This window comes from Tetrahymena thermophila (genome assembly GCF_000189635.1).
Source record: "Tetrahymena thermophila SB210 genomic scaffold scf_8254731, whole genome shotgun sequence".
Taxonomy (NCBI): domain Eukaryota; phylum Ciliophora; class Oligohymenophorea; order Hymenostomatida; family Tetrahymenidae; genus Tetrahymena; species Tetrahymena thermophila.
This window is the reverse complement of record NW_002476495.1, coordinates 302,236-329,070: the sequence shown is the minus strand read 5'-3', so window position 1 is coordinate 329,070 and position 26,835 is coordinate 302,236. Positions and strand designations below refer to the sequence as shown.

Below are 26,835 nucleotides of genomic sequence, written 5' to 3'. Positions count from 1 at the left end.
TTGTTTTTATTAAATACTAATCTTAATAAGTTATTTGAAATATTTAGTTTTTAATTAAAATACAATTTTTATCCCTTAAATATGAAAATTATAATGAAATAAAAATTAAAATCAATTTTTTTTTTTTTCAGAAATTTTCCACTATATCTTTTTAATCTTATTAATTCTACTAGAAGTTAATTTCATTTTAAGAAAATTATATCAAATCTTTATTTACTATATCATCCTCAAATTAGCTTTAACATTCTTAAAATAAATAAATAAATAAATTTTTTTCAAGTTTAAAAATAAAATAAATTACTTTTATACTCAAGATCACAGTTCCCATTATTTTATATATTGATTTTATCTTCTATTTCTTTTTATGATTATTTGCTATTATTTTAAATCTACTCATCATATTAATCTTAATTATAGATTGAATCTTCTTCTGAAAATTAAATAACCTCTTAAATATTTTATGTTATTTTATTCTCTATTATGGAAACTATATTAAATATTTTATAATTTTAATAAATTTTAGTTAAATAATATTTACTTTAGGAATTTTTTTATTTATTTTCTAAATTGTTTATGGTTTCTAGTTAATTTATTGCAATTTCTTAATAATTAACTGTGCTACTAGCAATTTATTATATACTATTAGGATCTTAATACAAAGACTCTTCATTACTTTATTTTTCTAAGTTTGATTATTTGCTTGAAATTTATTTTTTATTTTCATTTTATTGTTCTGAGAAAAACTCACTTTAAAAATTATTTTAAGCATCTAAATCATCTAAAGAAAATATAATTATATCTTTATTTTATTTAAAAAATTAATTTAAACTAATATTAAATTTTTTTTATTTTATTCTCTATTAAAAAATAATTTAAACAAGAGCAAATATACCTTATTCGTTTTTTTCATAATTTGTAGGATTGTTTGATTCTATTTGAACGTTTTTATGCATCTTTTGTTATTTAGTCATTTTTGTTTTGTTTTATTGGCTATAATTTGTTAATTATATTGAGGTGTTTCCATTATTTAGATTTTAATTATTTGAGCTCTTTTAATTTTAAATAGAAGTGCTTGAATGAAATTAAATAAGCTACTAATTGGATTATTGCTATCTTAGTCTACTTGTTCCAACATCTTTTGTTTCTAAATATTTTGATTTTATTTTTTTAAAATTCAAAAATAGTTTGTAAAAATGTAATTTTTACCATATTAAATAGCAGTTTCTGTGTTAAAATTATTGAAATTTTGTAGCGTATCTAATTGAATTGTAGGAATATATTTTTAATTGTTTTAATCATCATTTTAATTATTTATGAAATCTTCTTCATTTTAACTTCTCATTTATTTTTCAGAATATCTTTGAATCTTATTTCCTTAATATTATTCTAGCAGCTAGAATTCTTCACTTGATCTTAGATAGTGTCCGAATTAATTTTCTATAGTCAAAAAAGATTAAATATATTTAGTAATCAATAAAAAGAAATTTACCTAATTAAAATTAAATTGTACTCAACAAAATTCTTTTTTTTTCATTTGAAGGAAGAGATAAATATTTTTTTAAAAGTTATTAGAATTTATTTTTAATCACAGGATTTACTTTTTTCTAATTATTTTGCTTTATAAATTTTTTTATGCATGGTATTTTTTTAGATAATATAATGAAGATTTCTTAAATGCTTTATTTAATTATAGGTAAGTAGCCTTTGATAATTTTGCCTAAAATTTTAAAAATAAACCATAAATTAACAATGGCTATTATAGCAAATGAAGAGTAAACAAAGTAGTCAAAAGGATTGTTATAAATAAATATTCCTAGTAAAACTGTTAAAGCACAAACATTAGTCGAATTAACATCTATTTCATTTATGTCTGACTCTTAGTACGGATGTATTATGAGAGAGAGAATACCATAAGCAGTAATCACTATGAAGACTAGCACACCTTTAGTAACAATGCTTTATGAGTAAAAATTTAAGGCCAGTATAATTACTAATTTCACTGCCATTTTAACAAATTCCCAGTAATATGCATAGTTTTAATATTCTTTGTAAAGAAATCCATACTTTAATTTTATTTAGATTGATTCTAAATTCTTTTTATTTCTTTTCAATGCTAAAAACAAAATTAAAGGTAAAATAACAACCCACATAAGCAGTAATGGAAGTAACAATACAAAAGCATAGTAAAAGTGTTATTCTGTGTAGCATACGAACGAAACATTAGATAAGATATATTTAGTATCTCCTATTTATCTACATGATAATAATGCAATAATTTATGCAACCAAGTCAGGCTATACATAAATAATTAAGAAAATTATTGCTGTAGTCATAATATACCAAGGAAAATAATAGTTTTTGATTTCTTTTTTTTAGCAAATAGTCATTAACTTTTTCAAAAAGTGGTAAATAGCCATGCAAAATAGAAATAAAAACATGTAAATTATTGGTATGAGCAGAGAAAATAGCAATCTCATATAAATTATAGGTATCTGAGTACTGAATCCTTCTAAAGCACAGTCTAGAGAATTCATGGTTTATTTCAAAGGCTAACCCACAGATTATGGGAATTCAAAAATTCCTAATTAATTTAACATTTATTATTATAAATATTTTTTAATGATTAAAAATTTACCTGATGGAATTGATAAATTAAATGTTGCGATTGATCCAACAATTTATATGTAGTTTGTTAACATTTTTATAAAGACTCCAGATTTCTCTTAATCTGAAGTAGGTTATGATTAATACTGCATTTAATTCTTGTTCTTTAAAGTGGATGATAAATAAATATTGGTAGATTTATTTTTGTCATTTCGCTACAAATTCTAATATAGCTTTTTTCTTCCTCTTAGATTTTTTTGTAATACCAAAGCAGCTGCTTTTTCTTATAGAATTTCTATATTACCTTTTATTGCTAAAACCATAGAAATTAAAGTCCAAATTGTCATTAAACTAACTATCCATATATTTCCTTAAATTTAGTCACATCTAGTACAAGAGAATTTAGAAGATTTGGAATAAGTTTGTGACCAATATTCTCCATAAATCTAGTAAAAAATGTTGTTTATTAAATAAAAATTACTAAAAAAATTATACATCGCATTCTTCACAAAGGGCTCCTATATGACCCTCATAGCAAATGTTATCTCCATAACTACCTCCATTACAATTTTTAAGTAAATTAGAGCATTTTAAAATGATATCACTATCATTTGATCTCCTCCAATATCCTAATTTAGTAATTAAATTTGTACTACCATGACATTCAGCCCCATCAGGACAGGCTTTGCAGTTTTCTACATTAAATGAATAAAAATTCTCAGGACATATCTAGCATTCTTTGACTTATCCTACTTTATTAATTTACTCTCCAGGTCCACAATTTCTGAAATTAATCAAGATATTAAAGGAATAATTTTAGATAAACTATCCACTTTAAGGATCAACGCTATAGATTTATGGAGAAGAGAATTATAAAAAAGCAGTAGTACCAGGTAATCCTACTAGATTAATATAATTAAAAGCAAAGCTCTATAATTTTGGATCATATTTAGTGAATGTTTAACCACTTGCAATATACGATTAAAGGTTTTGGCTTTTGATATCAAATTAAACATTTATCTAAAATTATTCTTCCTCTTCTGGAGTAATAGGTATAATAATTTCATTTTTTTAATTTAGAAATTAAAATTCTATACTTGTTAAATTTGCACCGCTTCTAAAATTATGAACCTCTAATTATTCTTTGTTCACTTTCCCATTATTTTCCTGCAAAAATTAATTAATATTACTAATTCTAAGCTTTGTAGGATATGAAGATTAATCACTTCCATACGTTGTAGCAGTATTGCTCGATATTATATTTTGTTATTAAACATCTGCAGAAAGATTTTATAAAAATATGCCACCTCCTACAGATGCTTTGTTACGAATAATTTATGAGTTTTATAATTTTATTTACTGATTTGGAGAGTTTAGGGTTTCTGAATAAATAAAAATTCCGCCTCCTCTTTAACCACATGAATTATTTTCAAGTAGACTTTCAGAAATATTTAATTTAAATTTCTTGTAAGTTATAAAAAAAATGTTAACTTTAAACATAATAAATAAGAATTGAATAAAAAATATTTACGTCATTTTACAAAGCAAATAAATAAATTCCTCCTCCATCATTTTGGGCTTAACAATATTAGAATTAAGTATTTTAGATAATATTGGTGTTATTAATTCCATAAATAAACACAGCACCTCCAAAAGTAGACTATTATAGTGATTTAAATTTAAGTAAAAACTATTATTATAATAGGAAAATAAAATTACCTTTATTTATTTAAATAAGGTGTTTTGAATATTTAGAGTGCTTTGTACAGCTTAAATAGCTCCGCCATTACAGTTTGTATTACAATTTATTGAAGTAAAATTACTATTTTAGTTAATATTTAATCTAGATTGGTAAGATATAATTAAAGAATGACTATATAAGCTTGGATTGATTTACTCTTCCATAACTCTCTTTTATAATATTGTTTAATTAGTATTTATAAAAGAAATTTAGCTTTCTGCTTATTAAATAATTCTTCTATTTGAAATTTCTTAATTGACATTTGTAAAAGTGACTTAGCTGAGTAATACATTACTTTAAATCAAAGATAAAGCACTAGTTACAAAACTTGAGTCAAAGATTTGTGTATTTTAGATCTAAACACTTGAATTAGTAGAACTTAATAATAGTGGGAAATTTGATAAACTAGATGTTATGTAAATGTTTTAAAAATAACAATCTTGCATAGATAAATTTGAATCTTTTATATTTAATAAAGTAGCATATTAATAATTATTATTATTTTAAGCTTTGAAAAATAAATGTGCTAGCGAAGTAGAGGAGAAATCTTCTGATAGAATTCTTTATTTCCCACTAAATTAGATATTATAATTTATTACATCCAAAAAGTAATTATCTATATCGCCATAAGTATTTACAATTTATCCTCCATAAAATGATACGATACTTTGGTTTTTGCTTTTTGTCTTGATGTACTTCCTATTTGAAATAGTTTTTAAATCAAATTAATTAATTAAAAACAAATTTATTCTTACTCTATTCCAATAGTCGATGCTTAACTTTAGAATGTATATAAATTATTAAATTCACAATTTTAGCAGTTAAAATTAAGCTATTAACCGAAAGTATCTATGAAAAAAGCACTTCCATCATTTAAGGCATATCCTTCACTAAAGCTAGTGCTTATTATATTTATATTTAATACTTAACTAAATGATTCAAAGTATATAAAGGCTCCATATGAAGAAGTTGATTTACTAAAGTTACAATTAGAAATATTGACTACTTAAGCTTTTACATTAATCATTCCTCCTTCTGAATTGAACATTGACAAGGATTTATCTATAGGAAATGTAGAATTATTAAATTATACTGTATCAAGGATAAAAGTGTTTGCTTATATGAATATAAAACCATAATTCGAATTGCTATAAGAGTTATAAAATTGAGTATTTTTAATTAAAACTGATCCAACATAATTTTAAACAAATAAAGCAGTTGATGAAATAGTAATCGTGAAAGGTACACTGTTTAAAAAGATATTTTGGAACACACAAGAATCTAAGGTAATTTCTATTTAATAATCGCTAACTATATAAATTGGAGTCGATTCAGTGTTAACACCAGTTTAACTAAGAAAAACATTTGTAAAATTACCTTTAGTCATGTTAAATTTAGCTGATTGAGTAAATTTATTTTTTATTACAATTATACTAGAATCTTAAACTTTTTTATTTATAGTTTATAAATTAAAAAAGGTGATGTTCTAGACTTCATTCATTTCTAAGCATCCTATCGCTAATTAATTAGGAATCTATGATAGATATAATTAATCATTAAAACACTAAAAGTTATTTATATAAACACTATTTACAAACTCAATCAAAGCTAATTATATATCAAAGTGATTCTAAATAGTTGTTTATTCAATTTATATAGAACCTATTTTATTTGTTTAAAAATACTATGAAGAACTTAGGTCATTTAAATTTAGCTTAAATAGCGTGTTGTTGTAAAAGTTTATGTTATACAGATTTAATTCATGATATGGAACAACTATCATTGAATAAATAGCACTAAAAAAGATATATTATGTCCTAGCCTAGAATTTATTATTTTTCATGTCAATATTTTGAAGAGAAAAACTTTTAAATTCTTAATTTTGAAAACTTTCTACTTAAAAAATAACTTTTTTGCAAAATATATTATTTGTTATGTTTACATTTTTCACTACAAAATACCCAGCTTAGAATAACTAAGATATACTTTGATCATCTGATGAATCTTAAGAGCATGTGTTTCCAGATATTTCAAGATTGCTTATGTATGCATTCAAGTTTGATAATTATTTCAAGACGCTAAAATTTAACCCAAGCTTACTATTAGCTATAGTCATATTTTATATTATTATCTATTTGTTTTTAAAATTTTATAAATATAAATAACTAAAATAAGTTAACATTACCTAAGTGGCATTAAAAGAGCTAATAATAGATTAGTGATTTGTGAAATCTTCGTTTTAAATTTCATATTTTAAAATACTAATTTAAGTTGAATCTGCTTAAATTACTTAGCAACTTTTTATATCAGAAACTTAGAATTATAGATACAATTAAATATTATCAAAAGTTACACCTTATTTAATGTTTTAAACAGATATACCACATTAATTTTGTGGACTACTTTATCCAAAATAAATTATAATATCTTAAAATCCTATTTAATTATAGTTTTGAAGGACTAAAGTATTTACATTTAGCAAACTAGCTGGATTCCCTTAAATGGTACTTTTAAAATTCAAAGAAATTATTGAATTAAAATCAAAGTTCATAAAATTGCTGTTCAAATCTAATATTGATCCAGGTTGTATTAAAATATCTACTCCCATATTAGATACTCCATTTATCATTTATTAATAGTATTAAGCCTTTTAATTTAATTTATAAGTTTTATATTAAAAGATAAAATAGGGAGTTAAAAACTTGTATAATTTATTTAAAATTTTTTTTAAATTATAAAATTTATTTATCAAAATTTTTTTCATAAAATATCCATAAATTATTAAATGATAAATTCATTAAAAAAATAAACAAAAGATCATAATTATTTTGCATTTTTTTAGATTTATTTCATTCCTCAAGTGTAATATTAAACCTTTTTATATCATTTTATTCATCAAAATTATTAATCTATGAATTTAAAATACGTGTAGACTAATAATCACTCTGCTACTCCTTTTCTTTTACACAAAAGCTTTAATATATCAATTTTACTACCATATAAACTACTTATTAACCCTTATGTTCCATTTTTAACTTTTTTAGTATATTTATAATATATCTTTCTAACTATTGCTAATCCAGGTATTAAAATATGATGAACTGGATAGCATTATATTTTAATACCTGGATTATGCTTAATTTATTATTTAAAAAATAAATAAAAGAATTTATGAAAAAGTATGTAAAGGCAAGATTCAATAAAATTCATAAATTGTATTTAATATATAAATATATAGTATAAAAAGCGTTCAAATACAATATTCAATATTTTTTCAAAATTTTGGTGGTTTTCATTAAGTTAAATTTTTGGTTTTATGGTTCTTTATATTGGTTGACCGGCAATAATTCCCCTTATCTATTATATATCACAAGATAATATTAATCTTTTTTAAGTATCATAATGAAATATATCACCTATAACAGAGTTCTTGCATAAACCTATTTAAATAAATGAACATGATAAGTTTATTGAATTATTTAAGCTAATATTTACTAAAATTTATAAAGAACTTAAAAGGAAATCCTTGTTAACTCAAATCCCATGAATAAACAGTTCCTAAATTATCAACTCCAATAAGCTCTAAGTTATTTTTATTTTCTAAAGAAGCTACTGCAAAAGCTGTCTTTACTTAATTGTCTGTAGTAAGATTGGATTTAAGATAAATTCTCTGATTTGTTGAGTTACAATTTATCAATTAAAATAAATAATTTTCTGTAGAAGCTTTAGAAGGAAAAGCAAACGCAACCCATATATTATTATTCAAAAAGAATGGATCTAAATTTTAATTGATACTGGGCCATTATAGATTGTAAATACTAGTTATGTCAATTATCTATTTTAAATATAATTTGTGAAAATATATTTTTTAAATTTATTTTTTACTGTATCTCCTTATGAAAATGGAAATATTGGAAACATTCCTATATAACTATTTCCCTTATCTGAACCATCATTTGTCCCCTTGTAAAAGCATGTACCATTTAGCATTTTGATTGTATAAAAGCTACCATATTTGAACCTAATAAACTTTTAAAGATATGGCTTAGTTGAGTATTATGAAGTATATCCGAAATTTCCTCTGTCATATAAATTTAATTAGTTTTCGCTAAGAAGAGCAAATATATCATTATAACCATCATTTTGCCATATGAATCTTCTCGCATATATATTATGATAAAAATCTTAATTTGATATTTATTAAATAAGAAATATTTTACTTAGAAATTAAATTGTAGTGAATTAAAAATTAAAAAAGAAATATAATAATAAATCATTTTAAAATAGTTAAATTTAAAATTAAAATTAAATTACACAAAAAGTAAGTTTGCTTGTATGAGGTAAAGTTAAAAGTTGTTAAGTAAAACTTTGAACATATAATTATTGATTAACTTTCTTATACTAAATACCAATCATAGAAAGTATCAGCTTAGTAATAATAAAATTTATTTATTGTATAGCTACTTCCCTTCAAATATACTTAGTAAATATTAACTCCATCTCCTGCCCATAATTAGTATTTGTTTTTCGAAAGATTAACAAATAATAAATTTGTTATCACAGAATTTACATTCATCAAGGCTATTTTATTTATATTAGTTTAAAACAAATATTTGTTAGTTTTATCATTTTAACGTTAAATAAGTGCTTACATGTATTATATAGAAGTTAATATTTGCTATTTTTGATATCTAGAATTTTTACAGCTATGATTTAAGTAGAGTTACCTCCAATAAAAATTACATCATCTATTGGATGCTTAGTGAATGATCTATGTATTGCATCTAAATTTACTTAAGCTAATTATTTTTTAAATATTACATTTATTATATATTTGTCTATAAATTTACAATTCGGTATAAATCCATAAAATTAGTATGTTAAATTTTAAAGATCTATTCCCCAAGAAATTAAACCGGCATCATTTGAAGTAATAATAATTTTATCTCCTGTAGAAAGTTAGTACAGAATCGATTTAAATTGATAAAGCTATGTACTACCATATTGAGCTGTCAATTATTTTGTATTATCCATATTAAGTAAAACTTTCTGCTACAAAAAATCAAATATTTGTAGATGATTGTAAAAATTAGTCAATAATATGTAATTTGTCTGTTCTAAAATCATAATTGCAGAGAGCTTTGGAATAGAATAAGAAACTAAAGCCTTTAATGTATAGGGATCAGCAAAAATAAGAGTTTCAAAATTAGATACTACTAATTAATCTGTTTGAGAGTTATATTTCATATCAATTATTACATAATCAGCTAATTTATGAAATAAATTGATTCTAAAAATGAAAATATGAGTTAAGAAAGAAATACGCTTGATGACATTAATAGTTTCGCCAGATATTGATGATAAATCATAGTAATAAACTATACTTGAGTCCTAATATTGTTCATATAATGTGTTGATAATCAAAATATTAGTTTTTGGAATTCTGATGACATTTCTAGCAGCATATCCACTTGCTGCCATAGGATCTAATTTCAATAATTAAAGCATAAAAAATATGATAAAAATTTAAAAAGAAAATTCCTTACTATGGAAAGTTTGCAACTAAGGACATTTTTAACTACTTGCAATCCTTAAAGCTAAGTAAATGCTAATTAATATTTTTGAAAACTTAATACCTTTAAAATTAACTTTAGACATTACCTTTTAATTAATTTATTAGAGTTAATCTTATTATTAATTTCACACTTACAATTAATGATATCTTTCTTCTTTATAATTGAGTTCTTTCAATTCTTTTTTTCTACAACATCAAATTAAATGATTTACATATTAATGGTATTTATATAAATTAAAATATTTACTGAAAAAAAAGTATAGATACATAAATTATGAATTTTAGAGTAAATAGAATATTTATTTATTATGCCATGAAAGTAATGAAAATGAAATTAAAAAAAAAATAGTTTTAATTAATTATTAAGTTAATTTTTTATTTTACAAAAAATATTATCAGGTTTTTATTTTAGAAAATAAATTTTTTTAGTCAATTATTTTCTTTCAAGAACTCTTAACACATTAAAATTAAATATTTCTAATTACTTATTCCTTAAAAAATTTAAATGCAAATTAATTTAAAAAAAGATGGATTATCAAAATAAAATTTTAAAGTAGCTATAATTATTATTTTAATTATATAAACATAATTTTATATCAAATTTTTTTTTCTCAATATTGATTGAAGATTTTGTTTTTAAAAATAGATTTCAATAATCTGTTTAACTTAAAATATATATTTTTTGATATTTGCTAAAATATAATTTGAATGGTATTAACTAATTTCAGAAATAATATATATATAATAAACATCAACAAATATTTTATTGTTAAAAATATTGAACCTTTGAGTTTTTAGAGCATTAGTCTAATTCAATATTTATTTATACTTCATTAATGGTTTAATTTTGTAAGTTTTTATTAGGAGTTTATTTATTTTCAGAACTAATAAATTACTTTTGAAGATTAAACAATCTTAAATTAGAATCAAAGTTTGAATTTCTATTTGAAAATTCATCTTTATTCCCTTTATTAAAATAAAATAAAATATTTAATAGATGAACAAATAAAAATATTTTGTACCTTGCTAATTAAATTGACTTTCTAATTTAACCATTTCCATTGACTTTATTTCTTTGACTTTTGGTTAATTAATACCCATATCTTAATATAAGGGAGGTGAAGAAATTATGGATATTTCTTTTAATTAGTTTTGTTATTAAATACTATTTTCTATTTATTTTTGTTTATCTTGCTAATCTTCAAAAGAGATTTTTCCATTTGACTCAGGTTTTATTTAAAGGTTATTTTATTCTTCATCGTCTTTCTAAAATAAGTGTCCATATGATTAAACTGTTGATAAATATAAATTTAAAAAATTTGTTTATTTTTATTTATAAAAAATCTACCTAATTACTGCTCCAATATCTTTAGGAAAAGATTCTTCTTTTCTTAAGGTTTCAAAGTTAAAATTTTTTTAAATAATATTTTATATTTTTCTTTAACTTCAGGTTTTATTTACTTTTTTGGCTTCTCTTCTTTGACGAATCTCATAAAATAATCCATTTTTTTAGATAAAGAGACGAGTACTGACTAAATAACTACCTATATTTTAGGTAAATATCCTCCTATAATTTTGTTCAAAATTTTAGCAATAAACCACACATTGATAATTACTATCAAAGTGAGTGAAATATAGACAAGTATGCATATTAATTATTGTACATAAATAAACCTAAGAGTACAGTCAATGCAAAAATATTAGTGGAATTCATATCTATTTCATTTATATCTGGCTCTTGATAAGGGTGTATTATCATAGATAGAATGCCATATGAAGTAATAACAATAAAAACAAGAATTGTTTTAGTTATAATACTCTATGAATAAAAGTTCAAAGCTAAGATAATTGCCAATTTCTCAGCCATTTTTATGAACTCCCAGTAAAAAGGATAATTTTGATACTCTTTATAAAGAAAACCATACTTTAACTTTATATCTATATCTTCTAAATTATATTTATTCTTCCTTAGTAATAAAAATAAATTAACAGGAAGTACTATCACCAATAGTATTAGCATTGGTAAAATTAATACTAGGGCATAAAAATAATGCTAGCTTGTATAGCAAACAAAAGAGACGTTTGATAATATATATTAAGTATCACCTATTTACCTGCATGAAAGTAAAGCTATAATCTAAGCAACTAAATCTGGCTAAATATATATTATCAGGAACATAATTGCTGTTGTCAAAATATACCAAGGGAATTATTTTTAATGATAATCTTATTTTTTAGCTTTACTGAGTTGCTTAATAAGGTAATATATTAGCATGCACAATAAAAATAATATCATATATATAACAGGGATAGTAAGAGAAAATATCAATCTAAGGTATACTATTGGAACTGAAGAATTTAATTCTCGTAAGGCACAATCAAGTGAGTTCATTATTTACTTTAATGGTTGTTCTACTTACTGAGGGAGTTCAAATATACCTTAAATATTTAAATACATAAATCTTATTATATTTCACTGTTGTATTACCACTAATAGAATATACTTATATATTTTTAGTATTAAGATCAAAACTTGCACTAACAGCAAATGTTTAATAGCCATCTTAAGAAATAGGAAAAATTATTTCATTTTTGTTATTTAAGAGGTAAAAGAAAATATATTCATTTATTTTAAATAAAGATTGGGTAATTTATCTGAATATCAAAAAATTTAGAATAATAAAAATTTGCAAAAAATAAAAATTAGAAAGAAAACCTAATTTTTTAATTGACTAATTTGATGTAATTAATTAATTGCTTTATAAATTTATGAATTGAACTTAAAAAATAAAATGTTTTTTAATTAATTATCAAGTTTTTTTGTAAATATTTAGAAAAATAATTTTGAAAACATGAATAAATAATGTAAATAATTTAATATAACATAATAATGATATTAATAAGATTTTAGTTTAGTTTTCAAGAATTTTCACCTTAACTTTTTATTTCTATATTCACCTAGTCTTCTTTTAAAGTTTTTTGTTAACTTTCAATATAAAACTTACTATTAGGATTCTCTTCATCAGATTTTGGAGACTCTTAAGAATCAAATTTAATGAGACTTTTATTAGAGTCTTCCTTTTTGTGTATGACTTTTAATTAGTTGATGAAAAATAAATTTAATAATAATTTAATTTATCATATTTATTACTTATATTATTTAATATTTCTTGATTGCTATTTTATTTTCCGCTTTCGATATTCTTGTCTTCTTCTTATTAGGTTATGAATTTTAATGTACCACAGAATTGGGATGATGACTTTAATTAATTGAAATTTTCTTCATCTTTTCCTTTTTATTCTTCATTTTCTTCATTTTTATCAAAAAGGTAGGCATATTACTTAACTAAATAATTATAAAATACATTAAATTTAACTTTTCTTAATTAATAATTTAATTTTACCTAGTCTTTACTCATACACTTCCATCACTATCTTTTTCTTTTACTCGCTATTCAAATTTTAAAATTTTTAAAACAAGAATAAGAACTTTTTCTTGATTTCAGGATCCATTTTTTTCTTAGCATTTTCTTCCTATTTTACAAACCTCTTAAAGTATGATATTTTAGAAGAGAGAATTTGCACTAGCTGCTGCAAGATATCTTTAATTTTTGGCATATAGCCTCCAATAATTTTATTTAGAATTTTAACAATAAACCAAAGATTGATCATAACAATTAGACCTAAAGAACTATAAACAAAGTATACATATTGATTTTTATACATAAATAGACCAAGTAAAACTGTTAAAGCACAAACATGAGTAGAATTAACATCAATTTCGTTTACATCAGATTCTTAATAAGGTTTGATTATAATTGATAGTATACCATAAACAGTAATAACTACAAAGACTAATATAGCTTTTATGTTTATGCTCTGTGAATAAAAGTTTAATGCAAGAATAATAGCTAATTTCTCAGTCATTTTCACAAATTCCCAATAAAATGCATAGTTTTCATATTCTTTGTATAGGAAGCCATATTTAAGCTTAATATCAATTTCCTCTAAACGATTTTTATTTTTTCTTAAGGACATAAAAAGAATACCAGGTAAAATTAAAACCCAAACTAATAACATAGGAATCACCATGACAAGGGCATAAAAATAATGTTCTTTATCATAGCACACAAAGGAAACATTAGACAAAATATATTATGTGTCACCAATTTATCTACATGACAATAAAGCAATGATTTAAGCAACTAAATCTGGCTAGACATAAATAATTAAAAACATGATAGCTGTAGCCAAAATATACCAAGGGAATTAATTCTCATTGTTATTCTTTTTAGCTTTTATTTTCTTAAGTAAGTAATACAGACCCATACAAATTAAAAATAAAGCCATGTATAAAAATGGTATTAAAATAGAAAATAAAAGTCTCATATAAATTATTGGCATAGAGGAATTCATCTCTTATAAGGCACAATCTAAAGAATTCATAGTTTATTTAAGTGGTTAGCCTACTGATTAAGGGAACTCAAAAATACCTTTTGATTAACATATAAAATAAATTAAAAATATATAAATGAAAAAATATACAAAGAAAGAAAGAAAAAAAAAACAGTGGAAATATTTACCTGAAGGAATGCTGAGATTAAAAGTAGCTATAGATCCAACAATTTATACGTAATTTGTTAACATCTTAATATAAATTCCTGATTTTTCTTCATCAGTCCTTATTATTTACACTTTTTATGGTTTTTCTTTAACTTCATAGATAGAACTTCTAGTAGTTGTTTTTTGGTTAGTTATTGTATTAAAAGACTGTTAATTTACTTAATGCACTGAAGTTTATCTTCTTGATTAACTTTTAATCATTTATTTTCTTTTTAAACTTTTTTAAATTGTAAGAATAGCTACTCGCTCCTTTAAGATTTCCACATCACCCTTAATTGCAAGGCACATAGATATTAAAGTCCACACAGTCATCAAAACAACAATCCATATATTTCCTTTAATTTAATCACATCTAGTGCATGAATATTTAGCTGATTTTGCATAAGATGTTCCCCAATGTTAGCCATATATCTTAAATTATTAAAAAAAATTAATAAATATTTTTTAGATTTACTGAAAATAATTTTAAGAATTTACATCGCATTCTTCACAGAGTGCACCTATATGTCCTTCATGGCAAATATCGTCTCCATAATTTCCTCCATCACAGTTATCAGGTAGATTTGAGCAACTTATTATTAAATCACTAATATTTGATTTGCGCCAATAACCTTGATTAGTAACTATGTCTGTTCCTCCATTACAAGTAGCTCCTTTAGGACATTCTTAACAATTCTCTACATTAAAGGAGTAATAGTTAGCTGGGCATATTTAACATTCAGTAACTTATCCAAGTTAGGCTATCTATTCTCCAGAGTCACACAACCTGAAATGAACAAGAATATTAAAAGTATAGTTTTACACAAAGTTAGCTTGCTAACTATCAACACCATAAATTTATTTAGAGCTAAATTATATTTGAACAGAAGATCCTGGTTTTCCTAATAATGTTATATTCTCAAAACTAAACGATTTAATATTTGGATTAAAACTTGCTTAAGTGCTTCCATCTATTTAATATTGAACTAGATTAGCAGTTTTAGGATCAAAAGCTACGCTAATTTTGTATGTATCGAATTCATCTTATGTAATGGGATAAATAATTTCATTTTTATCATTCAAAAACAAAAATTAAATATTAGTCAAGTTAGCACCGCTTCTAAAGTTGTTAATAACAATTTAATCTTTATCTACTTTTCCATTATTCACTTATAAGAATTCATCAATATTGCTTATTCTTAATTTTGTAGGATAAGAAATATTATCGTTTCCAAAGACAGTTCCTTTGTTACTTGAAATAACATTATTTTTTTCAGTATTAACAGAGATATTTTGTTAAAAAATACCACCTCCAATACTTGCTACATTTTAAATTATTTTAGAGTCAGCAATAGATATACTTTGTAATGGAGAATTCATAACATCTGAGTCAATATAAATTGCTCCACCTCTAGTTTTACATGAATTAGATTCAAAAATACTATTTGTGATAGAAAGGCCGAATTTCTATTTCATACATTTAAAAATATATTTAAGTGTAAAATATTTAGAAAATTTACATCTTTTTACAAAGCTTTTAAATAGAGAGCTCCACCATCATTTTATGATCTGCAGTTTATAAACCTGGTGTTAGTAATAGTATTCGAATTATTCATTCCTTAAACAAAGAGAGCTCCTCCAAAAGAAGACTTTTATAAAATAAAATTTAAGAAAGTATTACTAAAAATAAACTATTTTACATCAATATTTTAGAATGTAGTATCTTCTAAAGTTAATGTACTTTGAAAAAGTTGAATAGCTCCACCATTACAATTAAACTTGCAGCTTGAGTCTGTAAAGGAACTCTTTGATTTTATACTGACTGTAGATTGATAAGAAATTATTAAGGAAGCTCCGTAAGGGTCAGGATTCTAATAAATATTCTATTGTAAAACTCTACTACCAAATAAGGCTTATGATACATTTTTAAATGAAATGTTCTCAAATTAGACATTACTTTAAAGAGCATAAATCGCACTGCCACTAAATAAGCTATCTTCGAATTAAGTGTTTGTAATAGTAATATTTGATAAAGTTGAGCTTATGAGAAGTGGTAAAAGTGAAGTTTAGGATTATATTTTAATGTTAGAAAATTTACATCCTTAAATTTATAAAGACGATTTTAACAAGTTAACTAAAGTAGCTTATTATTGAAGCCCTTTAAATTTAGTCAAGTAGAGTTATTATGGTAAAGAATTTGAGTTAAACTATTCTGAGATGATAGTAGGAATTTGATTAAACTATAGATTAGAATTAGAGATATCAATAAAGTAGTTGTCTGTAACTCCAAATACATTTTTTATAAAGCCTCCTTAGAATTGTATTTTATTTAACTGATTAGTTTTAGTCTTTGAGTATTTCCTAAGTATTATTTTTAAAATATTTATCAATTTTTGATATTTAAAAAAAAATAAAAAAATAAAATTACTCTTAACCTATAGTAGATGCTGATATTTATTATGTATAGATGTTACTAAATTAACAATTTTAGCAATTAAATTAGAGTTATTAACCTCCTGAATCAATATAAATTGCACCACCATCATCTTCAGCATAACCTTCACTAAAAATAGTATCAGAAATGCTAACTTAAAAGATTTAACCAAATGATATCATGTAAAGAAATGCTCCTTTTATGGCTGTTGCTTAATTAAAACCAGACTTTAAAATATTGACAGTTTATGCTTTGACATTCAACATAGCTCCATATGAATTGAATAAAGGCAAAGGCTAATTTAAAGAAAATGTAGCATTACTAAATTAAACTGTATCAAGAGTTAATTAATTGGCCTGAACGAAAATTAAGCCATACTAGGAATTGCTATAAGAATCATAGAATTATGAATTTTTTATAAGTACTTTGCCTACATAGTTTTAAATCCAAAGAGCTGAAGTAGAGTAAGTCAAAGTAAATTGAATGCTTTTCAAGGTGATATTCTAAAATAAACAAGTATCAATTGTTATTTCAATTTAATAGTTGCTGGCTACTTGAATAGGTATTGCTTCAGTGTTTACTCCATTTTAATATAATTATAAATTTTAAAACACACCTTTTGTAATTATTAAATTAGCAGATTAAATACTATTATTTTCCATCTATAATAAATTTGTGTCTTATGCTTTTTTATTAATTATTTTAATTTAAGTAATATTTGCAGAAGCAAATTCATTCAATTAAAGACAACTATATGTTTATTGGTTAGGTATTTTGACTAAATAGTCATCATCGTTTACACAATTAAAATTAATAACATTAATATTGTCTAAATATTAAAAAAATCCAAATGAAATATCAAAGTGATTGATTAGCATGATGCTTTGAGCTTAAATTTTTGATATTTTACTTGTTTGAAAATATGATGCACTTATTTAATCAAAATCATTATATTTTGTAAGAGAATTATTCTTGAATTAAATATTATTTAAGTCTAATTCATGACTTGGACTAGCCATCATTGAATATAAAGCATCGAAAAACAAGTATGTAGTTCTAGCTTGAAAGAGATTATCATAAATTTGTATATCTTAAAAGGAAAAAACTTAATTATCTTAATCTAGACTAGAAACAACAGAAAAAACTATTTTTTTGCAAAAAATATTATCATTAACTGTCATATTCTTTACATTAAATCCTCCTGCAGAAAATAGTGCCGATATTTTTTAATTATTTTATGTTCCACTATCATCAGTTGGGCAAACATTGCTTGCTAGAGTTACATTAGATACAGCAACTTTTAGATTAGACTCCTAGGTTAATATGCTAAAGCTATTTCCAAGTGTGCAGCCAGTTAAAGAGAAGTTGTTAAAGAAAATCTAATAATTTATTTAATATTAAAATATTTTAAAAAATTGTTTTATTTGTAAATGAAACTTACATCAGTTACATTAAAGTACTATAGTACAGACCCATGGTTGGTAAAATCTTCTCCAGATATTTGATAGTTTTAAACGTTTAATACACTACTGTCAGAGTAAATAGACTAACAGCTTAAAGGTTTAGAAGTTGCAGAATAGAGGTAGAGCTATATATTGTTAATTAACACATTATTCTCTATATTAGAAAAATAAAGACCACATTTATTATTTTCATCATCTAATCCAAAATAGATTATAATATCTTAGAATCCAACATAATTGTAGTTTATAAATTCTAAGCGATTTTGATATTATAGCGAAGCATATGATCCTATCTGTGTACTTTTGAAATTCAAAGAAATTATACTATTAAAATCGAAATTCATAAGCTTAGAATTTAGATTTAAAATTCTATTTGGAACTACTAAGATATCAACAAACATATTTGAAACTCCACTAACTATTTATTTGTAATATTATGCCTAATTTAATAAAAATAAATATTATATGTTTTTATTTAATTTCTGTGAGCAAAATTTTAGCTTCAAAATTAAAAAATTTTTTTTTAAATTATTTAAATTATTAATTAATTTTATGAAAAATGAAGCTATTAAAAATAATCTAACAAGATACCTTAATCATTGCTGTCAAAAAGTTATTTGAAGTTGTAAATGGTTAATCTTTAGTTCCAACACCATAAACACCAGACGAATCATACTAATCAGTAGAATAAAAACTATATTACTGAGTACATTAAATACATAAATTAGAATCCTATAAACAATCATTTAAGGAATAGAATAAGTTGCTATAAGTAAATTGAACCCAAATAGTATTATCTTGAAGCATTTCTATGTTAATAATTTAATCTTGTATCTTAGAAGACTATAGGTTCAATAATAAATCAAACTATTATGAGATTATGTTGAATTTGAAGATGTATGCTATGCCAGTATTAAAATCTCCTATTGCAACTAACTTTGGTTTCGAAAAAGCTCTAAGAGCAAAAGGCTATTAACTTAATTAAACTAAAAGCTAATAATCTCCTGAAGTATAATTAAATGAGTAGACTTTATTATTGTCACATGATATAATTAGTCTCTTTATATCATTGTAGTGGAATATGTCTCCGATCAAAGAATTTTAGCAAAAGCCTAGTTAGTAAAAAAAATAATTAATTATTATCTTACTTAAATAAGAATATTTAATATATAAAGCATCAGTCTTTTCATAATAAATCAAATAAATATTTTACTGAAATCTTTTCTAAACTTAAATGGAAAGCCATTTTTGCTTAAATCCCATGAATAAACTGTTCCTAAATTATCGACTCCTATCAACTCGAGATTATTTTAGTTTTCTAAGGATGCGATAGCAAATGCTGTTTATATTAAATTGTCATTTGGCAGATCTGATTTGAGCAGATACTATTTTTTCTATTATGAAGTGCAGTCTATCAGCATAAATAAATAGTTTTCTGTTTTTGCTTTTTTAGGAAAAGCGAAAGCTACTAAATAAGAATTATTTAGATAAAAAGGATCTAGGTTTTAGTTAATGTCTTTCCAATACAAGTTATAAAGTGAGGTAATATTAACAATCTTTAATTTAAATGAAAATAAGTTATATATCTTTTAAATAATTAATTAATATATTATTACTGAACCATTGTCTGTGAGAGGATATATTGGCAGTAGAAAAATTTAGCTATTTGTACCATCTTGTCCATTTTTGACAAAATAATAATCAAATGTATTTTTTACTTTGTAGAAGCTTCCATAAATCCATCTCACATTTCCAGCTAGTGCATTCTTCTAATATTTAGAAGAAATGCCAAAATTTCCTCTATCATAAAGCTTTATTTAATTATAAGATAAGAGAATAAACTAATCTATTTATCCTTACTGCTATCTTATAAATCTTCTACAATAAAGATCACTATAAAAATCTAATAAAAATGTAAGTTTAGTCAATATAAAAAACAAAATAATTAAATAATTACAAAGGTTGTAGCTAAATATCTATGTTTAATAATTAAATATTGTGACATATTCCTCAGATGAAATATAAAAGACTGGATTTTCTTGTATCATATACCATCTACCGTATGTGGTGATAAACTAGTAATAAAAGTTTCCTGTAGTAATTGACGAGCTATCAGGACTTTCTGACAAAGTTACATTATAAATATAATTCTTAGCGCCTAACCAAAGTATAGGTTAATAACCATTATTTGTTTATACTTATATATATCTTAAATTAGATATAGGGTCACTATATTAATAGTTGTACAAACCTTATTTTTAAAATATTAAATATTATTATTTTAATATGTCTTTACCAAAGTTAATTAGGATTTATTTGCTGAATTTTGAATGAAATTACTTATTTTGTAGATTTACTTAAACTGGTTTTTTGTTATATCAATAACTTTAACTATAATTATTTCAAGCCACTATCCGCCTATAAAGAATATGTCTTATGTAGGATGTTTTGTGTAGGATCTGTAATTATCACCTTAATTTTTTACTATTGCTAATAATAGGAAAATAAAATATATCAAATTATATGTTTTAAAAAATAGAAATAAATAAATACATTATTTGATATATCCATTAAATTTATAGACTAAATTCTTTAGATCTATAGTCCATGTAATAATACCCATATCATTTGTTGTCAAAATTATAGTTTGGCCTGTTGAAAGGGTATAAAAATCAGAATAATATTAATACAGGTATGTGTTATTGGCAAATGTTTGCAGTGTCTTTGAGTTATCCATAGTAAGCATTAGTTTTTATTGGATGTAATCGTATATTTGCAAAGTATTGAAAAAATTTGTTAAGATTATGTAATTTGTCTAATCAACCAGCGAAATTGCATATAAATTGGGAACTGGAAAGGAAGTTATAGCTTTTAGAGTATAAGGATCTGCGAAAATTAAATTATCATAGTTTGTGACCATTATTTATTCTGATTGGATATTATACTGCATATCAATTATCACAAAATTAGCTATTAATTGAGAAGTAAATTAGTAAATATATTTTGAAATAAGAAGGATTACGCTTGATAACATTGATGATTTCTCCTGAAGGCGATGATAAATCATTGTAGTAAACTATACTTGAATCATAATTGTCTTTAAAAATAGTGTTAATTATCAAGATATTTGTTTTAGGTATTCTCAGGAAGTTTTTAACAATGTAGTTTTGAATGAGCATAGGATCTTTTTAGTTTGAAAATGAAAATCAGCTTCTCGTTAAGTATTTATAATATTTGCATTAAATAAATTACTATGATAAGTTTGAAGCTAAGGACATTATCCGCTAAATACTATCTTAAAAAGATTTATTGCCCAAAGCAAGGTAAATATTGCTTACTTCAATTACATTTGCTTGATTAAAATAGTGTGTTTGCTTATTTTTTAATAGAAATTTAATTATTATCTATAATTTGGTACTACCAACCTTTCTATTTGAGATATATCAATTAGCTAATATATATCACGTCTTTCTTTCCTTAAAATTTAAATGAAGAATTTTACCTCAATTATTTAGTATTTACATCCTACAATTATTTAAAACACTGATTAAATTAAATATTTTTCTACAATTCATATTTAACCAACTCAGCTAAGTTTATCTTTTTATTATTTTGTGCTAAGTAAATTCATGGATTTTTCTCTTGTAAGTATTAAGCGTTTATTAAGCTTTTTAACTCTTAAAAAAAGAGATTTGAAATATAAAAATATGCAAAAATATGTTTTTTTACATTTCCTAAAAATAAAGTAAAATTTCTTAATAGTTTAAATATTATATTTTAAGTAAAATACTAATTTACAATCACTTTAAAAATCTTACTGATACGAAATCTATTCATTTTAATTAATATTTTTCGATAACAATCAAATTGTTATCAGAATTCAAATTAATATCTAAAAAATAAATAACAATAATTAATTATCTTTGCATCTTCCAAGTACAATCTATTTCAGAAAACAAACTTAAATTACAATTTTTTTAAATTACTTTTTGTTATATGGGAAAAATGCTTAATGCAAGAAATTTGATTATTCTTAAAATTATGTCTTTATATTTTAGTAGGTAAACAAGTGTTTTATACATATCAAAAAAGTGTAAAAATAGACTTTTTTTTTAAGCAACCTTAATTCGCTTATGTTTAAAATAAGATAGAAGCTTTTATTAAGCATAAGATCTTTATAATTAATAACTAAATTTCAATAAGACTATTATCAAAGATACTTTCTTCATATAATCAGAATATTTAATAAATATCAATTTTCCAAAAATAAATTAAGACATACTAATTACCGTATTTATTCTCAACCTAACTTCTTGATATTTTTCAATGAATTGTAAAGAAATTTATGTTTATATCTAATGATAGCAATTAGTAAAATGGTGTTAATCAAATAATGGCATGAATAAATACGGTATTTTTGAATTAAATTACTAAAAAAAATTATAATGAAACAAAACATAAAATAAATTTCATAAAAAATAGAAGAAAAAAATTTAAAAATTGATTAAATTAAAAAATTATGGGAAATAAAAACTAATTAATGAATAGACTTAATAAAAATATACTTGATATTTTGAATGTTTGTAAATTACTTAACTTATGTCATCAAAAAAGAAGTGAATTAAATTATCCTCTTAAATCCATTTAATTTTTCTAAACTAATAATTCTTATACAAAAAATATATGATACCTCAATTATAAAAAGTAAATTTTAAAGCAAAATTTTGAAAAAGTTAAAGCGATATCTTTGTTGAAAAAGCATATTAAAATACTGTTTTGGAAGATAATTTGTAAATTTATATTCTACAAAGACACTATTCAACTGATAGTATTTTTAATAAAGATTTTATTTTAATTAATACTTTAGATATGTTATAGAATTTTGTTATTTATTTATTAAATCCATGTATTTATCTACATTATTTTTTAAATTTTTTTTTCTTTTCAAAATTTTAATTTACAATCATCCAAAATAAATATTTCACGAAAGTAATCTTTGGAATTTAAGAATCCTATCTAACCAGTAAATTAAGTAATATAATTAATAATTTGATAAATCAATTTTTCAATCAGTAAATTTTTCTCTTTGTAGACTGATAAAATTCAGAGTAAATTTAAAATATATTTTTTAATAATAAATTAAATATTTTCATAATTTCTGAATAATGTATTACTCTAAAAATATGATAATAATTACTCCAACTCAATCATTAAATTTATAACCCTAATTTTAATACAAATATTTTTTTTGCTCATTTGCATTTATAAAATAAATTTAATAGATTTTTAAACATCAACTCTTTTTCATTTATATAGATTAAGTATTATTAGATTAATGATTTTAGTAAAATAAAAACAATCTGAAAATATATGCTTTTTTTATATCATTATTTAAAACTAATGTACTTTATATTTTTTTAAAAGACTTAAAGCGAAATTTACTTTAAGAAAAATTATTTCTGAATTATAAGAGAAATTTAAATAAAAATTTATCAGATGAGATAATAATTTTATAATTATTATTTGATTAATTCTTTTAATCATAATTAATTAAGATATGTTTAAAAAAGTTAACTTATTCAAAGATGTAAACTGAAATATTATTTATTTTTTATTTATCTTTTATAAAAAATATAACATAATTTTTAAAAAGTCTTAATTTAAAATAAATGATTAAGTAAAATATTTTTTCTATATTATTTTAAATTCATTTTCTTTATATTTTTAAACATGTAAAAATATTATAAAAATGAAAGAAAGACTTATAATTAATTATATTATTTCAATCGCGAGGAAGAGCAACATCAGCATCAGCCAAAAGGTAGAATAATGAAGCAATACCAACAACATTTTCATCCATTTAGTCAGGATCCATGACACTCATAGAGTCACCAGCTGAGTGATGGAATGTGAAGTAGTAGTCATTTGAAGGTGTATCTTATCCAATATTTCTAACCATAGGAACTCCATAGCTTCCGATATATCCACTATCAACCATTTCACCCTCACCATCAAGAACTTCAGTAATATTGTAAATTGGCTATTTTATATTAATTGATTAAATTTGATTTATATTAATAGTAGTATAATTATTTACTTTAAAATATGTAGAAACTAAGTCCTAGAAATAATTTAATCCATTCTAACCTCCAGAGAAACCCCATGCAACTGGTGTCCTTGATCCAAGATCGCTTTCGAAGGCAACAATGTGGTTGTCCATTTCGTCCTTATGGTCATTTGCATACTAACTTGCACCACTTAGAGATCCACCATATTCCTCACCACTCCAAGCAATAAAACGAATAGTTCTTTTAGGAGTAAGCCCACTCTTAGCAATTAATCTAAGAGCTTCATAACAAGTAACAAAACCACCACCATCATCATTAGCACCAGTTTAGCTGCCTACATCCCAACTATCAGTATGACCACCTATTGTTATTAAAATTTAATAAAATTATTTCTTAGTTATTAAAATAATTAACAATTTAAAATACCTAAAACGAGAATCTTTTCAGGATAAACGGAACCTCTAAGTTCTGCAACAACATTGAAAGAGTTAGCGTTAGGAACATTCCAACTTTCCATGTAAAGATTTAATCTGATTCTTTAACCTCTTTCAAACATTCTTAAGAACATTTCAGCATCTTCAACAGCAATAGCAGCAGCAGGAATTTAGGTGACATTAGCAGCATAGCTCATACTACCTGTGTGAGGAGATTCAATACTGAAAGGAGTGATACTTCTAACCAAGGCAGCAACGGCACCTAATTTAGCAGCTTCAATAGCTCCACTTCCTCTGTAAGCAACAGTTGTTTCATAGTTTACCCTATAAATTAATAAATATTTGTAAATATTAAAATAAATACCACTAAATTTAAATATGTTGTTAATTACCAAGGAACAGCATAGATAACTATTTTTCCTGGTACTAAGTGTGCTTTAGCTTATAAATCATCAAAAGAAGTAACTACAACAGCATCAGCAGTGACATTTCCACCAACACTTCTACCAAGACCTATCATTTTAAGCTTTTAGGGGAAAGGACGAGGTTCAAAGAGAGTAAGAGATTCTTGTCCTCTAACCCACTTGGTGAAGTTTCTAACAGGTTCAAGTCTTACATCGATACCATCTTCTTTAATCTGATTAGCTAAATCTTAAATGGCGAGTTCAAGAGATTAAGAGCCCTTGTATTTTAAAAGTGTAAATAGTAAATTATTAATGAAAGAGCAAACTATTTAATAATAATTGATAAAATTTTAGAATACAATATTGTATTAAATTTTTGATTTAAATGAAATTTCTTTTGTATTGTCTAATTTATGTTTTTTAAAATAATTTATTCATTATTTTGAGATATTTATTACTAATTTTAAATAAGCATAAAATTATTTTAATATCTTATGTGAATTTATATTTATATTTATAATGATACCCATAAACGAGGTCCATAAGTATCAACTAGATAAGCCAATCTTCTATATGCTGAATGATGGAATTAACTAGCTGGATCTTCTACAACATCCTTTAAATTTTTTAAGATTTGCTGATTTCTTTAAATATCAGAATATTTCTTTCTTATATCTGAGAACCTTGCTAAAGACCCAGTAATAGCTAAAGCCAAAAGACAAAAAACTAAGATTTAGTTTGCCATTTTATATGCAACAAATACAACTTCTCTTAATCTTTTGCGAAATAAGATATCTTCTTTTTTTTAATTCTTTGATAATTGATTAAGAGTAATTAACCCTTCAATATCAAGTGAGAAAAGAAAAAGAATATCTACAGAAAAAATAAATACAAAGATAGAATGATAAATAATTTAATGTTTCTGTAAGTCTTTAGAAAGGAATGATAAAATAAGTGTTCAGAATTCAAATTAATCTTAACCAAATATTTCTTTTATAAACAGAAAAAGCTTTCCTTAAAACCTATCTAAACGAAGAGATTTTTTGCTTAAGTTAAAGCTATTAAATTAGTCAGTCAGTCAACCAATTGGTATTCATTAAATTTCATGATATAATTTAAAACATTATTAAAAAAATTACTTTAAATCTTAAAAACATTATTTAATTTTTTAGACTCCATTTTATTTAATGGATAAATATGTTTTATTTTTAATTATCCTCATATTTGAAATTTAAATAATAAAATTAATTTTAATTTATTTTAATAAATTTCAAAAAAAAATAATCTTAAAACAATTTAATAGGAATCAATCAAAATAAAATAATTCATATTTTTTTTAAATCCAAAAAAAAAAACTAAAATTAAAATCAAAAAATTGTAAAACTGAAAAATAAAGGCATTTATATCAAGAAAATATTTTTAATAAAAAGATAAAGATATTTATTTATTTATTATTTTTTAAAAAGTTTATATAATTCGAACATGAAATTATGTAATAAATAATGTTTAA

The 26,835-nt window shown here is 22.9% G+C and overlaps 3 protein-coding genes across 3 annotated transcripts; all 3 read right to left on the bottom strand. All coding sequences in view use genetic code 6, as the record gives it.

The window, feature by feature from the left end:
* Nucleotides 1–127: 127 nt before the first annotated feature.
* TTHERM_000596570 (transmembrane protein, putative) lies at nucleotides 128–11,425 on the bottom strand (the record flags this gene model as incomplete). Its single annotated transcript, XM_012796433.1, has 23 exons — nucleotides 128–246; nucleotides 302–487; nucleotides 539–799; nucleotides 893–1,144; nucleotides 1,207–1,489; nucleotides 1,749–2,581; nucleotides 2,636–3,050; nucleotides 3,100–4,068; nucleotides 4,136–4,264; nucleotides 4,324–5,044; nucleotides 5,101–6,476; nucleotides 6,531–6,992; nucleotides 7,604–7,785; nucleotides 7,841–8,180; nucleotides 8,231–8,529; nucleotides 8,660–8,926; nucleotides 8,998–9,144; nucleotides 9,196–9,612; nucleotides 9,670–9,831; nucleotides 9,892–10,006; nucleotides 10,750–10,886; nucleotides 10,943–11,212; nucleotides 11,269–11,425. 23 exons carry the CDS (start codon nucleotides 11,423–11,425, stop codon nucleotides 128–130), a joined length of 8,499 nt encoding a protein of 2,832 aa, XP_012651887.1.
* A 1,414-nt stretch (nucleotides 11,426–12,839) lies between these two features.
* On the bottom strand, nucleotides 12,840–21,768 carry TTHERM_00596560 (transmembrane protein, putative; the record flags this gene model as incomplete). The annotated part of the gene is made up of 17 exons (XM_001011718.2): nucleotides 12,840–13,012; nucleotides 13,072–13,266; nucleotides 13,325–14,413; nucleotides 14,504–14,954; nucleotides 15,021–15,989; nucleotides 16,043–16,171; nucleotides 16,223–16,883; nucleotides 16,951–18,335; nucleotides 18,398–18,859; nucleotides 19,011–19,531; nucleotides 19,633–19,975; nucleotides 20,036–20,322; nucleotides 20,377–20,670; nucleotides 20,760–20,909; nucleotides 20,973–21,389; nucleotides 21,442–21,603; nucleotides 21,672–21,768. 17 exons carry the CDS (start codon nucleotides 21,766–21,768, stop codon nucleotides 12,840–12,842), a joined length of 7,785 nt encoding a protein of 2,594 aa, XP_001011718.2.
* A 2,433-nt stretch (nucleotides 21,769–24,201) lies between these two features.
* TTHERM_00596540 (plasma glutamate carboxypeptidase) lies at nucleotides 24,202–26,070 on the bottom strand (the record flags this gene model as incomplete). The annotated part of the gene is made up of 5 exons (XM_001011716.3): nucleotides 24,202–24,459; nucleotides 24,517–24,848; nucleotides 24,914–25,245; nucleotides 25,314–25,603; nucleotides 25,852–26,070. The coding sequence occupies 5 exons, from the start codon at nucleotides 26,068–26,070 to the stop codon at nucleotides 24,202–24,204; spliced, it is 1,431 nt and encodes a 476-aa protein (XP_001011716.1).
* Between the last annotated feature and the right edge of the window lie 765 nt (nucleotides 26,071–26,835).